The sequence below is a fragment of the Vanacampus margaritifer genome, chromosome 6 (assembly GCF_051991255.1).
Source record: "Vanacampus margaritifer isolate UIUO_Vmar chromosome 6, RoL_Vmar_1.0, whole genome shotgun sequence".
NCBI lineage: Eukaryota > Metazoa > Chordata > Actinopteri > Syngnathiformes > Syngnathidae > Vanacampus > Vanacampus margaritifer.
The window spans coordinates 30,051,905-30,069,137 of NC_135437.1; the positions used below are offsets into that span (position 1 = coordinate 30,051,905).

Genomic DNA, 17,233 nt, shown 5'->3' on the forward strand with positions numbered 1-17,233 from the left:
TAGCCTGAACACGACACATCTGTGATGGGCATTTTATTTTGGTGTCTTGTCAATTGCCATGAATACGCAGCACACTCGATGGACTTAGCAGCGATTCTAGTTGCTCTCATTTTAGCCTTGCTGCCGGCGATGCACTTTTGTGATTCAATCAATCCGTTTTGTCAAATTTCCCTAATGTTCACTGACCTTTTTCTGTTTTTTTTCCTTTGCTGGTGGTGACACGCTAGCCGACTGGCCTCCACCTTTGAAAGGGAGAGGTGTTGTCCGGCGTCTCCGCCCGCAGATGAAGTTACATGGGAAGTGGCGGCGGCCATTGAAGGTGACAAAACCGCAAATCAGATAAGAACATCTGCTTTTTGTTGCGCGTGTACGCATTACATGCTCATTCTTTTCTTCATTCAATGCCACAAAACGACTTTGAGTTGGAAACGCTGTTGCTTCAACCTTTTTGTTACTCACCGTTGATGGTGACAAAACTGAGGCATAAAACAAAATAGAATCAAACATTGCCTATTTAAACACTCAACATATTCAACCAAACTATATCCTGATGAAAGTTTGCTATCTTTATGCTAACATCAAATGGGAACTGCTTAAATGCTAACGGAAATTAGCACGGCTGTTACAGTAATTCCAAACCATGTAACTGCCACTTTAACAAGTGTGTGTATGGATGTGTGTGTGTATGTGTGCGCATGAGTGTGTGTGCGCGTGCACACGTGTGTGAGTTGATGTCGAGTGTGTAATAATCCCCGCAACATCAATACATGGATTGAGGTAACCAGGTCATGCAGAAGAGCCTGCGGTGTCATTGAACACATCCCCCCAGTAATCCGCCACACCCGCTACACTTTACTCGATGATAGTCCCCGCCCACCCACAAAGAGGTCAGAGGTCGGATACCAGCTAATGGTCCTCAGCAGATCCATATCAACATCACCAGGAGATTGTGATTACTAAGAAGGACTTGATCAATTGTTACAGTTAATCATGTAGTCCACGATTGATCGTTTCAGCCCAAGAGTCAACAATATGGTCCACGACATAAAAATCACATTCATTAGGAAGTATTTGATGAATCGTTTCAGCCCATATTAGTCAACTATATAGTCAACCTTGTGGAATTTTTTTTTCTGTTGTGACTGATTAGAAAGTAGGCAGTGATCCGGTGTTTGGCAAGTTGTTGATATTAGTTGATGGGAACCGTCCGGCAGCGGCGCCGTGCCGCTTTGAAGCCGGGCCCTCATTGTGTGTGTGTGTGTGTGTGTGTGTGGTGGGGGGGAACGATCGGCCCGCCCGCCGGCCCGCCCGCTTCTTTGTGGCCCGCCGAACTGCGGAGAAGATTGAGCGTCGCTAACAACGACTCTCAGCATTCCGGGCGCATTGGAGGACGCTTCACATTCTTCGAGGGCTCCACAAGCACAAACGCTTCCATTGCCACAATATGATCCGCATTAACCACACGCACGCACGCACGCACACGCACACGCACACACACACACACACACACACACTTGTCTTTGTATCATTGTAGGGACATCTCATTGCCATAATACGTTTCCTAGCACCTTCCCCTAACCCCAAGCATGAAAAATGATTGCCTGTCCCCATTCCTTCCCTAACCTCAACCATAACCCAATTCAAACCTAAACTCTAAAACCAAGTCTTGACCCTCAAAATAAAGTCTTGAGTTGTGAGGACCGGCCAAAATGTCCTCACTTCACAAAAATGTCCTCAATCCGTTGGTTAAAGACGTATTTTGGTCCTCACAATGTAGTATGTACAAGTACACGCATACACACACACTTTGTGTTGTTGTGTCTCCGAGCAACATTTTGACTTTTTTTTCTGACATTCTGCTTTTCTTCCGACACACTGAAGCAAAGTTTGTGTTAAAAAGAACTTTTTTCTCCAACACTTTTCATGCCAACTTGCGTGGTCCACTGTAACGTGTGACCCGCCTCCCAAAAGACAAAAACAAAAGGTGCCAATGCATCATTCATAAAGTCCAACACAACTTTGAAGTGTGCCGTCACTTCAAAGTTGCCCTCAAAGCTCTTTGGGGCTTTTCAGCGCACAGCATAAACTCGACACACGCCCTTTTCTCAGGAGGGGGGGGGGGGCACTTGCTCCATATTGCAACACACACACACACACACACAAATGCTAGTCTTTTTGTGACTAGGAGAGCTAAATGGAAGTCTGCACGCTCACGAACATTCTGTATTTGGCTTCCCGTACCTCCAGAAGTTTGAGCGGCTACCTTTGTAACGATTCTAACTTATTTTGACACGCTCACATTTATTTCAATCATACCTAGTATGCAAATTGACTCTTGCCCTTCCTAACACCCTAACATCTGGATTTTGGCCTGTTTTACTGCCTTCTAACATACTGGCATAACGTAGGCCAAATGCTAAGAAAATAGCTTTTCTTAAAAAAAAGACAACAAAGGATGAAAACGTATTGTGAAAGCTTTAAAGTAGTCAGGGTTTGAAAGCAAGGTTTCAAAGGGTCTGATTCTTGAGTAGCGATTTTTTAAAAGTTGTTTTGTGTGCAAAAATTCCGCTGTTAGAATGTGTGACCTCGACTTGAGTTTTAAACCGTTCCACAAAGCACAAACAAAAAGGCAGTGTTTCCCTCTAGTGGAAAATAGTTCAAACTGCAGGCAGATTTGAAAAAGATAATGAATTTCCACTTTCCAGTTTATTAATGTAAGATTCTGCAAACATAATCATTTCAATTTGTAATGTTTACGTGGTTTATAAAACAGACATATTTCATTCACTGCCCTTGACAAGTATATTTGTCAATTCCATTTTTCCCCCACCAGAGACAGGTGGGGGGAATCTGATTCTGCTCCACTGTAAATTTCAAACTTGGAAACAACTTTATTGATCCACCACCAGTAGATGACATCATTGTCCCACTTTATATGAAATAAACACAGTGTGGGAGAAATTACTCCATTTTGTGTAACCTATATTTTTCTACTGTTGATTATAAAAGAACAGAAAAAGGCAGAAAGGAGAGAGTCTATTCTGTCATTTGGCAGATTCTGTGTTTATATACTTATTGAATACAATATCGTGTGGGTATTGAAAGTGTTGGAATTTTCTCAAATGGCTGCCAGATGTTTTTGTTTTTGTGTATATATATATATAGTGTTCCCTCATTTTCCGCTGGGGTTAGGTTAAAAAAAAATGCCGAAATAAATGAAGTCTGTGCAAAGTAGTTAGTTTTATGTTTTATATTTATTATAAATGTTATAAGGCTCTAAAACCCCTCACCGCACATTTGATACACTTTTCTCATTGAGGCACTTAGATGTTCTCACATTTCTCTCTTGTTTAAACATTCTCAATGTACAAACCATGTATAACAAAATGAATATTTGTAGTCCATTTACTATTTACCATGTAAGTAACCATCTTGCCAATGATTAATAAGCTGCTATTTTAACTAAATTTAAGAAACGAATAAAAATGATCACATATTTATTTTGTTTAAAAATGAATAGAAATGTTCACGAGTGTTACATGAATGTCCACATTTCTTCACTGTAGGGAGTCGCTTATAGATATACTTGACTTTTTAGCCATTTTCAGTAGTAGAAAGTTGTCCCATTTTGCCGCTTGCTGTCGCCTGAAAATGACATCACATGTGCTCAAAAACCTGGTAACGACCAATCACGGCTCACCTGTTTTTTTGGGGGTTTGGTCATATGACGTCAGCACACAGCCATAAATGCCCCAAATGAGTCAATCCTCCCTTTGTTAAGGTCACTGTTCTTTTTATGTTTTTGATTGTATTTGTATTTTTATTGCGCGCAGCTTTATGATAACGGTTGTGACTTATTACTGACTAGTTTGAATAACGTTTCCTTACCGTCGGCGACTACTGACGTCATATCCGTGCGCCAGGCTGTCAGGAGTCCTTGGCTGCTCTGCTGGGCCTTGTGGAGGTGAAGCAACTTACCTTTGACGTGAGGGCACAGCGACAAAATGCACACTTGGACGCAGTTATATCGAACTCTCGCCACGGTAAGAAGTCCACTCGTAACCCGAATCACTACACTCGTTGTCGGCTGAGGAGGTTTTTGTTTTTGTTGTTTTGTCGCTTGCCACCGTCCGGCTAGCTAGTCGGCTAATAACACCAGACTCGGTGAGGAAAACACGCAGTTGTCCCCTTTTGATACTTCAACATTGAAAATATTCACTTGAACGTGCCTTGATATTACTTTCCCGTTTTTTGTGTTAGTTCTGCCGATATTAAATAAACTGTTAAGTGTATATACTTTGGCAGAAAGTTCACGATAGCCTTCTGCAGGTCCTGTCCAAGAAGTACTTAAAGTCGTTGCTATCTGAACGCACTTTGTCTACATTTCTAAACGCTATTTGATCAATTAGTGACACTTTGTCTACATTTCTAAACGCTATTTGATCAATTAGTGACACAATACTCCACGAGAAGTCATAAATATTAATTGACACGTTAGCGCAAAGGCTAGTTGGCACATCTAAGCTAAGGTTACACAATTTGTTACGTTGTGACGCTTGGATTCAAACTCAAGTTGACCAATTTTATTTGTATTCTTTCTTAGAGCCTAAGTATATCTTTCGCTAATATCAACACAATGGCAAAAAGACACAGGACACAACCTACTATGGAACATTTGTACAAGTACACACTTGTTACGACACGATTGGTGTGCTCACGTTTGTGTTGATGACACTTCAATTCTTGTGTGCATTATTGTTATTATTGTTCCAGTAATGCTAATGCGGTAGCTGTAGCAGCACTTGTGCAATGTGTCAAAAGTTGGATTTGCTTCCATCAGCACTTGTGACTTCTTTTTGTGATGTTGTTTTTTGTGTTGTCGCCATCGCACAGCGAAGTCATCAGCTCCCATGCAAGCTGCACGGAGTAGCGGTGTTGTCGGTCCGAACGTACGCTGATAAAGCAGCCAGTAAGATAACACCGCCACTACCCGTTCTGTGCAAAGTCTACCACCTGACAAAGTAGAGTTACACATTTTGTGATGTTTCGTTGATTTGTGTTTGTTGCTTGTGTCACAGTCGATGCGGACGTCACAGTTGTCGGTTCCGGTCCAGGTGGTTACGTCGCCGCCATCAAAGCTGCACAGCTCGGCTTCAAGGTAAACGAATGCCTCAAATGTTGTCTTTTCAACACGAGCCGGGTTTGGGTGGAGACTTTGTCATTGTTGAAATATTGCCCTTTTCCAAGTAAAAGGCAGGTAACATGTTTCACTTTTCACCGGGTCTTCACGTTGTTGTTTTTTGTGTACTTTGTGTCTTCGTGATACGACACATACTTGTGATCTCTATGCGTTTTTACTTTTTTTTGTGTGTGACAAATGAGATCTTCGTGTCCTCCTGACAGACAGTTTGTGTGGAGAAAAATGCCACACTGGGTGGAACTTGCCTGAATGTTGGCTGCATCCCTTCCAAAGTAAGACACCTGCAATTGTGTTTTTGTGTTACGATGAGACATGCGCGGTAATGCTGAATGTCCACGGTTGTCTTAAATGTGCGCAGGCGCTCCTGAACAACTCGTACTTGTATCACTTGGCTCATGGCAAAGACTTTGAGAGCAGGGGCATCGAAAGTAAGATGAAAGGCCGACGTCACACAGGACAGATTGGTACTCCGACTGCTTCTCATTCCAAGAAAATCAACGCCGACGTCGGTTTCTTTTTCAGTTTCCGGCATCTCCCTCAACCTCGAGAAGATGATGGCGCAGAAAAGCGGGGCAGTCAAAGCGCTCACCGGGGGCATCGCGCATCTCTTCAAACAGAACAAAGTGAGACCTCCTTCCCTCTTCGCCCTCAATCTTTGTGGGTCCTGGTGACGTGGCGTCTCCTCCCGTCAGGTGACACATGTCAACGGCTTGGGCAAGGTGACGGGAAAGAACCAAGTCACGGCCACGACAGCTGACGGCGCCGAGCAAGTTATCAACACCAAGAACATCCTCATCGCCACTGGCTCCGAAGTCACGCCCTTCCCGGGAATTCAGGTACGTGCTCCAGCAAGCGTGGACACTCCACATCGGAAGCCCGGATGTGTCAAACTTGTCGTCTATTTTTGGCGGGCAGATCGACGAGGAGACGGTGGTGTCGTCGACGGGCGCGCTGTCCCTGAAGAAAGTTCCGGAGGAGCTGATCGTAATCGGCGCCGGCGTCATCGGAGTGGAGCTGGTGCGCGTCGTCCCCCCCGCGGTCACGTGACGCCCCGTCATGGGGCCGGGCGCCGCTGACCTCTCCTCCTCCTTGACTCGCCGCAGGGCTCCGTGTGGCAGCGGTTGGGCGCCAAGGTGACGGCGGTGGAGTTCCTCGGCCACGTGGGCGGCATGGGCATCGACATGGAGATCTCCAAGAACTTCCAGCGCATCCTGCAGAAGCAGGGCCTCAAGTTCAAACTGGGCACCAAAGTGCTGGGCGCCACTCGGAGGCCTGACGGGAAAATGGACGTGGCGTGAGTAGTGGCGCCTCCCTCTCCCGTCCGTCCGCACGGCCAGACGCCAGGCGGTGCTTGTAAGCCGTTCTAAGGCCGACTGTATGATATTCTTGATCCTCTTCGAAGAACGCTGTTGAGTCGGGCTGCACAATTAATTCAGTTTTAATCGTTAACACAATTTTGGCAGCCGCAATTAAATGAACTATTATTGTAGATGATAATTACATGTCAAATTCTGCATATCTAATCAAGGATTTTCTTAAGCGGTAGTCAGCCTAGCACCAGGGGGCGAATGCATGCTAAAGGCTTCGTTAAAGCTGCTTAAATAACAAGCAAGCACACCAGCGGCAGGAGCCTGTGCAGATGTTACAAGTACATTTATTAAATCTGATTTTGCACTGAAAATGCTTCACTTTATGTTTGTTGAAAAGCCATGGAATACAAATACAGATTAATTGTAATTCATAATCGTGATGATTAATTTGGCCATAATCATGCAGCTCGACTGAGGAACCGAGATGGCTTCTTTCACAACATTTTTTGTTATTTGGAAGGCTGGAACGGATTAATAGCTTTTTATGGAATCTTTTAAACTTGTATGTCAATGCCAACGTTACACAGTATCTCTAAAATTAGATTTGGCCGGGGGAAAGCAACGGAATAATAATAAAGAAAATAATACACCTTTTTTATTCCTTGAAAATAATGTTAGGTAAAAAGTGTTTTTTCTTGATGCCATAAGTGTTATTTATGAAAAGCGTATACAAAATATGGGGGCATTTTGTAGGGGGTTAACGTTTCTTCCCTTGGTGCGGTTTCAGCGTGGAGGCAGCGGCTGGCGGCAAGAATGAAACGTTGACGTGCGACGTGCTGCTGGTGTGCATCGGCCGGCGACCGTTCACTCAAGACTTGGGCCTGGAGGCCGCGGGCATCCAGCTGGACAACCGCGGGCGCATCCCCGTCAACGGACGCTTCCAGACCAACGTGCCCAGGTACGTCCCTTCGTCATCTGGCCCATAAAAACACCCAAAAAAATTACAATTGTAAGCTATTGTTGAACAGGTTCCCCAAAAAGTCATTGGGGTGGGGATACAAATTCTCACAGGAGGAATATGTACCCCCTCCCATTTTGAAAAGGAGAGCCCTAACCATCTGGTGACGTTTTCTGTGTATTTTCAGCAAGTGTAGCAAATTTGATCAGGTTCCCTTTTTGTGCTGCCAATGTCACATGTCATGTTTGCGGCGGCAGCATCTACGCCATCGGGGACGTGGTGGCGGGGCCCATGTTGGCGCACAAGGCGGAGGACGAGGGCATCATCTGCGTGGAGGGCATGGCGGGCGGCGCCGTGCACATCGACTACAACTGCGTGCCCTTCGTCATCTACACGCACCCGGAGGTGGCCTGGGTGGGCAAGACCGAGGAGCAGGTCAAGGAAGAGGTCAGCACGCTTCACCAACTCGATTGTCATCCGATGTTTTCTTCCCTCCAACCTGACCGTCAACAGTGTCGTACTTTATGCTTTCACTCATGCTTGTTAGTTGGAGAAGGAAGACGGGTAGGAAGGCTTAGATTTAGTGGTGGAACGGATGGTCGGGGGGCGGGCCTTATGGCCGTTCACAGTCGATACCACTCTGACATGTCAAGGAAACCTACTCAATGTAACACGCTAAGACTAACTTCAAAATAAAGTTGACCAAATGCAGTAATACATTGACGGCAAAGCAAATAGCCTTAGTAGACTTTTACTTTGAAGTTGGCCCACGTCGTGGCACGATGGCTAACTTGACTTCCCTTTTAGATGTTTCTATAATTGTAGTTGATTGACAATCTTAGTTGCGAGCAACATCAACACAACGCTATCCCAAACTCATGTTCAATCACTAATTTAGGACGCGAAGAAAGCGCTAATTAATTATGCCGCCATTGTATGATACGACCGAAGTCTCTGACATAAGCGGACTTGTAAGTCTCAGACTCAAATCCGTGATCCGATCCGAACCGTGACTTTTCTGATCCGTCGCACCACTCGTTAGAAGATTATTTTGTTTACAATTCAGTGTCATTAAACTTAAAAAGCAGGGGGGTTCCAAATAAAAAAAAATATTTGTACTTTTTTATTTTTTAAAAAGGCGTCCTAAACGTTATTCAAATTTAAACTTTACAAAATCGATTTGAATCGAAATTGGAAAATGTTTAAATACAAAATAAAATCATCATAAACCAGCAATGGAGGAATTCCAATCAGGTTATATTTAAGACAAAAAAAAGTGTAATCTTGTACCAGATGACGTCATTGTTATTTTTGAAAATGTCTGCTCTTCGCTGTAACATTGTCACTGTTCAGGGCGTTCCCTACAAAGTGGGCAAGTTCCCGTTTGCCGCCAACAGCCGCGCCAAAACCAACGCCGACACGGACGGCCTGGTCAAGATCCTCGGCCACAAGGAGACGGACAGGATGCTGGGCGCGCACATCCTCGGAACCGTAAGACCTCCCTCCGCGCGCCGGCCTCACGCCGCCGACGCTTGCATTCCCGTCTAACGCTACTTGCGGCCTGTAGGGGGCGGGAGAGATGATCAATGAGGCGGCCCTCGCAATGGAGTACGGCGCGTCGTGCGAGGATATCGCCAGAGTCTGCCACGCCCACCCGGTACGTCATGGCTCACATCAGCTGTCCATCAAATCACAATGTCCCATCTCTGATGAGCTATTTTTAGAACCGCCTGCTTGCTACTCATGTGGTCCTTGGGTGCTGATAGGTCCAGTGACTGCAGGCACCACGTGGGTGACCCCTGCCCCTAGACTGTACCTAGACTAATACTAGCTCCCGATTCAAGTAGACGAGAACCAAATCAGAATTAGAGTAGAACCATTCTGAAATGTAACTGGACCTTGAATTTTTTTATCCTTGTGCTACTTTGATGACAATTTTGCCACCTGGGAAATCTTTTGAACAACAGAAAATGAATGGCTATTTTTTTTCTGGGTTTCCTCTTCCTGTTGCAGACGGTGTCGGAGGCGTTCCGAGAAGCCAACCTGGCCGCTTCCTTCGGGAAGGCCATCAACTTCTGATCGTCGTCGTCGTCGTCGTCACGTGCGGGAACAGGAAGTTGCGCCGGCAGGAAAGTCCCACATCCAATTTCTTACTCCAGAAGACCTCCCAGCTTCTTCTTCTACTCTTATTTCCTGCATACTCATTTACATATTCAATAGAACTACTATGAGAGGGCAAGTTTTTTGTTTGTTATTATTTCCAGTTGAAGGTTCGAAGTTGACTTTGTCATCGTGTCGGGAGGCAGAAATATCCGTCAAAGTTGTCAATTGGCATCACACCACTTTTATTTATTCCTACTTCCTGTATGATGGCGCTTAGCACACGCTGCGCTAGCCGGCACTCCTTTGACTTTTAGGAGATTTATTCCAATTGCATAAATAAATAAATAAATACATCATGTGGTCAACACCCTTGCCTGATGTTTTTTTTTTTTCAGCTTTACAACGCGCTGACATCACAATAATGCCACATGTTGGAGAAGACTTACTAGTTTTGATTTTCTCTCGTAGATCAGGACATGAAAAAGTTGGAAGATATTTTGCTGCATGTGTGCTACATGGCGGAAACAAACACTTCTTGTTTTGCTGGTGAGTGACTTTTGAGTTTTAGGAGGTGAACTACATATTAAAATTAGCGGTGTAAAAATTGGTGTGTTAACTTTTTGACGTGCGATTAATGACCACCCCTACTTGGAAAGACTGTACTGGGGGGGGATTCCAATTAATGCAGCAGACACGTCCACGTCAACAATTAATAATAATGCACATATTTGTGGAGACTGCGGTCAAGTTGTATTTTACAATTTTAAAAAAAGTTACTTCATGTTCAAGATTAGATAGCTCCTAATAAAGAAAATAAAAATGCACTGAGCTGTCACCAACATCTTACAAATGCAATGATGCCACCTAGTGGCAGAAAAATGACCTCAACAAAAATCAATATTGCATTCGTTTCTAACTGTAACTCAATTTTATGAATTATTATGAAACTATCGATGACTAAAAGATGCAGCCATGTTTTATTTCCCCCACTTTTATGTTAACAAGAGTATCAAAACTTATATATAAATATTATATATATAATAAAGATTTGATTGTACATTTAGAACATATGTAAAATTTGCGATTAATCGTGAGTTCACTATTGAAGTCATGCGATTAATTATGATCAAACATTTTAATTGCCTAATTAAAATACATATTACCAATGTAAAATATGATGTGCAACAGTTTTGTCAATTTGCAGCTTTTCAGCAAGCAGCAACTCCTTTTCAAGTCTCGATTCAGCTGATCTGCCCCGCGAGTGTTGTTACCCGTTTGCTCCCCTGAGACAAAACACTCCTCTGTTTGAGTAGCGCGTGTGTGCTGAGCAGGCGTGGCGCCTCCGCCGCCGACGCTGCAGGTTCAATCCGAAGCAGAAGGAACGAGAGCGGCGTGAAATATACATTTGTTAGGCAACAAGATCAGCCCCGACTTGGACTGGCATCTTGAGAGCTTCCTGCCGTTTGAGGAGCGAGGAGACGTTTGCTCTTACGCGGGACGTTCTTCAAATGTTTTGAGCAGCGTCGTCTCCTCCATGCTGGACGTGGCGTCCTCCCTTCCTCGTCCCCGTCGTGCTCCAAGCGAAGGCCTTCTCAGCGTCCCTCGTTGACGTTCCCGTGACATCTGTGAGTCAATTCTATGTTGACTTTGTATTGTTGAAATTGGCAAATGCGCGCTGGCAAGTCAAGGAACATGTTTGTCTTGTTCCAGAAAAGACTTCACTGCACAAACTTCCCGGTGGTGCGTGCGTGCGTGTGCGCTTTCGAGTGCGTGTTTGTTGATGATGTCGAAGCTTTTCAGTTTGAGTTTCATTCATTTCATCTTCAAACCATACAACGTCTTGTATCAATGTGTTGCTCATGAATAGTGTGATAAAAATGTGACCGTACCTTTGATTTCGGGTCTACCCCTTCATCTAACGGCATTTATGTTGGCGGCCGCGAAAGGGAAAACTTTTGTGCTCGTTGGCTACAGTTGATTTTTAAAATGGACACAAAATAGAGATCTTCGGTTTCGAAAAAAAGAAAAAAATGTTTCAAAGTGCATTTTGGCATAAAAAGTTCATACATTTTGGCTAACCAATTTCAGGAAATTAATGGTTATTTTAAAAAAGTAACTGTCCTTGAATAAATGGTATAGTTATATAAACTGTGAATTCCTTGTCATTTTTAGTTCATGGTCATCATCCGAAAGTAATTTTAAAAAAAATGAATAATGTGAAATAAGCTTATTTGATTATTTACAAAAAAATTTCAGTGAAAGAAATCAACAGAAGAATATTTCATTAGAAAAATCCAGACATTTTATAGTAATGCAACAAATATATATTTTTCTTTTAATGAAATAATTCAAGATCATTTTTTATTGTTAGATTTAATAGCTCCTCTTTTGTTTACAACTTATTTATTTACAATTAATCATTCAATTCATTTAATGACTAATTGAAATCATGTAGATTTGGAGAATTAAAAAAAGATGGGGATAAAGAATGTAACAGATTTTACAGGAGTTTTAATCATATACATTCTTGGTGGGCTAGAAAGTCATCTTTAATTCCACCTTTTCTACACTGGACTGGACTACATTTGGGTTTTAGTGTCGCTAGAATTAGGTTAGGTGTAAATCATAGGCTGACAAGATTTAAGTTCTGCTCAAACGACACCAAGGTTCTAGTCTAACTATATAAGCTCTAGATTTACTCGTCCATATTTAGGGTTAGGTTGTACCTTAACTAAAGTACAAATCCAAATCATTGCAAGTTCCAGAGCAGTCTGAGCAGATGTCGACATGGGAAGCGCTTTGATGGTCTTCCCGTCTCACCTCCAGATCCCTCATCATCGTCATTCTCATCCTCGTCATTTTCAACATGAAGTTGTTGCCTTCATCATCCTCACCCTCTTCAATCATCTCTGACATCTTCAACACGAACACCACAGCCAGTGGCGTTGTACACGGGATCATTGAGAAAATTCCATGTTGGTAACACGCACACACGCACGCACACGCCTGACTACAAGCTTGACCAAAAAAGTACTAAAAATGACCAAGTTCAAATTACAGGGTTCCGCGAGGTCCGGAGTCCTGCAGGTTTTAGATGTTTTTTTCCATGAGCACACCTGATTCATATAATCAGCTCATCAGCATGCCTGATAACGATCCTGATCTTTAGTATCAGGCGTGTTGGTAGGCGGAAACATTTCAAATCTGAAGGACCGGAATTGGTGAACCCTGGACTAGAACCTCAACCTTCCTTAACTCTTTGACTGCCAGACGTTTTCAGAAAAGGGATGCTGTGGGTGCCAGCCGATTTTAAGCATTTTGACTGATCTTTCAAGGTCCACAGAAAATTATGTGTTTGGACTATGGAAACACACATACTGCCAAAACAAGATTGGACTCTCATCTTCCATCAGAAAAAAAAAGTTTGTTTCTACCTTATTCCGTTTTTGAAATTGTAATCAACAATAGAAAATGGTTAGTTTCACCTGTTTTGAAAAAAAAAAAAACGTCTTTTAACGTCTTTGGCACTCCTCCATAGGATTTTACGAAACGTTATTTAACGTTTTTGGCAGTCAAAGAGTTAACTTTCTATTAGAAGATGGCGCTCATGCAAATCGAACCAAAAACATCATTAGAATCGAGTTTGATTATGAGCAAAACCTAGGTAGACTCGGCCCAAGTCAAATTGTGGGGAAAACAGCTGATATATATTCCTCCAGTCCTGTAGGTGTCAGTATTTCACAATTCACATTATGAAGCAAATTGAGTTGAGAGTTGACATTAAAATATGTGCGTGTGTGCGTCACAGTACCTCAGTGGGCCGTCTACGTACTGTCGGTGTTGGGTGCGATCGTGCTCCTGCTTGTGGTGTGTTGCGTGTGCGCGTGCTGCTGCAGAATCCGAAGGAAAAAACGGCGGCAGAAGTCAGCGGATGCCTTGGTGAAACTTCAGCCGCACGGCGGGCAAACCAGCAGCGAGCTGGTGAGAACAACACTCAGACAATCGCGATGTGGTTTTCCAAACGTTCTCGTGTTTTTTTGTTTGTTGCCATCAGGTTCAACCCGGCGCGGGTGACGTCAAATCCGGTGTCAGCAAACAGCCGCGAGGGAAACTGCTGTACTCGTTGGAGTTCAACGCCGCTCTCTCCGAGGTGACCAAATGATTTCTGATGTTCAGGCCTCTCAAGTTAACTCCATGTACTTGCGTGTAGCTAATAGTGGGTGTGAAGCAAGCTAGCAGCCTGAAGGCCATGGACCTGGGAGGAACTTCTGACCCCTACGTCAAGGTCTACATTCTACCTGATAAAACCAAGACCTGCGAGACCAAAGTCCTGAAGAACACGCTCAATGCCACCTTCAACGAGACCTTCAGCTTCCAGGTAGCACCAGGAGACATGCTAATGCTAAAAGCTACAAATAGCACGGCTTAATTCAGCGGGTTTGTTTTCAAGCCAAATCTAGTTCGATATATTTATGTATTTGTTCATACTCAGACCTAGGCTCGGTTGCCTTTTTGGACCAGAACCTGTACCAAGTTAGATGAGGACCTGAATCTAACTTGATTCGACCTAGTTAGACTGGAACCTAGCCCTAGGTCAATTATAACCTAAAACCCTTTAGACAAGAGACCATACCTAAGGAACATCCTACCCTAGTTGGACTGGACTCCTAACCTAAAAATAAACCTAAACTAGAACATATGTCCAGCAGGAAAACTACCTATACCTAGTTAGACTATTATAATCTTCATCTGGGTACATTTATTCTCAATCCAGTTGCACTGGAGCCTAAATCTAACTACACTAAAACCTTTCTTTAGAACCTAGAATTTGTTAGACTAGTCAGGCCTAGTTAGAACTAAATAGCCACTATTCTGGTTTTGTTACTTTATCTACAAGTAGCCAAGAAGCCAAATGGAGTTAAAGGTTGAATGTATCCTCAATTTGTTGTCAGCTCTCCAAGGCGACTTTGGCGAAGTCGACGGCTGTCCTTCAGGTTTTCGACTTTGACCGCTTCTCCAAACACGACATCATCGGAGAGCTGCGTCTAAAACTAGGACAAGTGGACTGGAATCACGTCATGGAGGAGTGGAGGGACCTCCAAGAGCCGGCCGACGTGGAGGTTACTCCTAAACCTAAACTTAGACCGACTTAGCTTGCCATAACCTAAACCTAGTTAGACTACAGCCATAGACTAGTATTTTACCCTAATTAGACTAGAATACACTAGACCCTAGACCTACACTAAATCCTAAATTGTGTGAGACTAAAACTAGTGAGCGCTAGTTAAACTTCTCTGTAAAGCGTTAGACTTTAACCAAAACCTAGTTAGACAACAGTGTAGCCATATTGAGACTATAGTCTAGGCCGGGGTTCACCAAATCCGGTCCTCGAGGCCCGGAGACCTGCCAGCACACCTGATACTAACGATCAGAATTGTTATCAAGCATGCTGATGAGCTGATTATATGAATCAGGTGTACTAGTCGCTGGAAACATCTGAAAGCTACAGGACTCCGGACCTCAAGGAATTGGTGAACCCTGGTCTAGGCCTCATTTGACCAGGATGTAGTCCGAGCAGGTTAGGGGTTGGTTAGAATAGTGTTTGTCAACCCTGGTCCTGGGGGCACACTATCCATGTGTCCCTATTCCCAACACAGGTGATTCCAATGACAGCTCATTAGCGAGCTGTGGAGAACCCGATCCTCACCTGCGTTGGAATCGGGAGGGATGGAAAACAGGCTGGATCGTGTGCCCCGAGAACCAGGGTTGAGAAACACTGGGTTAGATGAACTAGAAGCTAAAGCTAAAAGTACATGAAAAGGGTTCAAAGGAAGCAGACAAACGTATTTGTGTTTTTTTCTGCTGAAACGAGTGTAGAAAGTAGGCCTGCAATTTTCTACTGAATCCAGGAGGAGAACCTCGGTGAGATCTGCTTCTCTCTGCGTTACGTTCCGACATCCAACAAGCTGACGGTCGTCGTCATGGAGGCCAAAAACCTCAAGAGCACCGACCTGGACGGAACCTCAGGTTAGTGCTTTGGATCATCGCTACTACGATCCTCGAGGGGGCGGGGCCTGTAGCTGGAGCAATCCGATTGGCTGAGTGTTCTGTCCGTGTGCTTGCCTTTGGTAGGGTACGGCTCTAGTTTAACTAGGTTTAGGATGAAATCTAACTGGGACTAGGTTTTAGTCTAACTAGGTTTAGTAGGTCTTTGGTTCAAATAGTTTAAAACGAGGTTTTGTTCATATTCTAACTTGGTCTTAATCCCGGACCAACTACGTCTTGGTACTCTTCTTAGCCAGGTTTAGGATGTCATTTAACTAGGACCGTGTTTTAGTCTAACTCGATCTAGTAGAGCGGCTATAGGTTCTAGTAAAACGAGGTTTAGGTACTTGTCTAACTAGAATTTGGCTCTAGTGTGACTTGGTCTAGGTTCTTTCTACTCTAGGATGTAATGTCCCTGGATTTATGATCTTTTCGAACGATTTGGACGGATCCCCCTTACACACCTCGCGGTCCAATTGGGATCAGTTCAGACTGCGATCGACTGGTTGGTCACTCCTGAAGTAAACTAGCTAGGACTAGGTTATAACTCAAGTCATAGTAAAAAATGCTAACAATGCAGACATGTTGTCCTAACCGGCGTGTTATTGCTGAAAGTGAATTGTTGTTGTTGTTGTTGAGATCCGTACGTGAAGGTGCAGCTTGCGCTGGACAAGCGCAAGTGGAAGAAGAAGAAGACGTCCATCAAGAAGAACACGCTCAACCCGTACTACAACGAGGCCTTCACCTTCAAAGTCAGCATGGAGCAAATCCGGGTAAGGGGCCGTCACCGTCCACGCGCCGCGTCAGCCGTCCGGCTACCAACATGCCTGTCCGTACACTGTGCGCGGCCAGCGAGTCTATGTGGTGATCTCGGTGTGGGACCACGACCCCGTGACCCCCAACGACCCGACGGGCAAGATCTTCCTGGGCTGCGACGCGTCGGGAAACCAGCTGAGGCACTGGGCCGACATGCTGGCCAACCCGCGCCGGCCCGTGGCGCAGTGGCACGCGCTGCTGCCGGCGCAGCAGGTCAACGCCGCCCTTGCCCTCAAGAAGAAGATACCGCTCGCCAACAACTTGCCCTTCTGACCACACCGCATGCATCGGGGGGGCCATCTGGACACTGGACTCGCAGACAACATCAAAAACGTTTTTTTCATGACTTATTCACACATGAATCCAATTTCTCAGTGTAATGCGTTGTTTCCTCCTTTTACAGAAACAAATGTTTACCAGTGTTCTTCCTCGGGTATAACTTGCATCAACTTCCACGTAAATTATAATCTAATAATAATAATTATATACATTATAATGATTATTATAAATTCAATGATAATAGTCCCAATAATGAGTATTAATGCCCACTACAAACATATAATAATAATAATGGTAATAATGCATGATATTTAGAGCTTCTTGGCACTCAAGGACACTTTGTTGAGAGAGAATTTAAAAAAAAAAGGTAAAATAATCTAAACAATGGTAAAATATTAAAGCTATATAATAAAACAATCCTATCTTTCCTATAAACCTAACCCTCAGGAGTCATCATTGTTGTTGCGTCCCCAGCGAGCCCTCGAAGCACTCACAGCTGAGCTGCTGAGCTGCTGAGGCCAC

The 17,233-nt window shown here is 44.0% G+C and overlaps 2 protein-coding genes across 2 annotated transcripts; both read left to right on the top strand.

Annotated features, from left to right (window-relative positions):
* The first annotated feature begins 218 nt into the window (after positions 1-218).
* dld (deltaD) lies at positions 219-9,938 on the top strand. Its single transcript, XM_077567287.1, has 15 exons — positions 219-319; positions 3,924-4,043; positions 4,894-4,969; positions 5,079-5,158; positions 5,404-5,472; positions 5,559-5,628; positions 5,723-5,823; positions 5,893-6,036; positions 6,116-6,217; positions 6,304-6,494; positions 7,298-7,468; positions 7,726-7,915; positions 8,822-8,959; positions 9,036-9,125; positions 9,482-9,938. The coding sequence occupies exons 2-15, from the start codon at positions 4,005-4,007 to the stop codon at positions 9,545-9,547; spliced, it is 1,527 nt and encodes a 508-aa protein (XP_077423413.1). The 5' UTR covers positions 219-319; positions 3,924-4,004; the 3' UTR covers positions 9,548-9,938.
* Positions 9,939-12,397: 2,459 nt separating this feature from the next.
* On the top strand, positions 12,398-16,812 carry syt8 (synaptotagmin VIII). The gene is made up of 8 exons (XM_077567288.1): positions 12,398-12,546; positions 13,380-13,552; positions 13,626-13,721; positions 13,782-13,949; positions 14,524-14,691; positions 15,481-15,598; positions 16,256-16,389; positions 16,469-16,812. The coding sequence occupies exons 1-8, from the start codon at positions 12,438-12,440 to the stop codon at positions 16,703-16,705; spliced, it is 1,203 nt and encodes a 400-aa protein (XP_077423414.1). The 5' UTR covers positions 12,398-12,437; the 3' UTR covers positions 16,706-16,812.
* Positions 16,813-17,233: the final 421 nt, after the last annotated feature.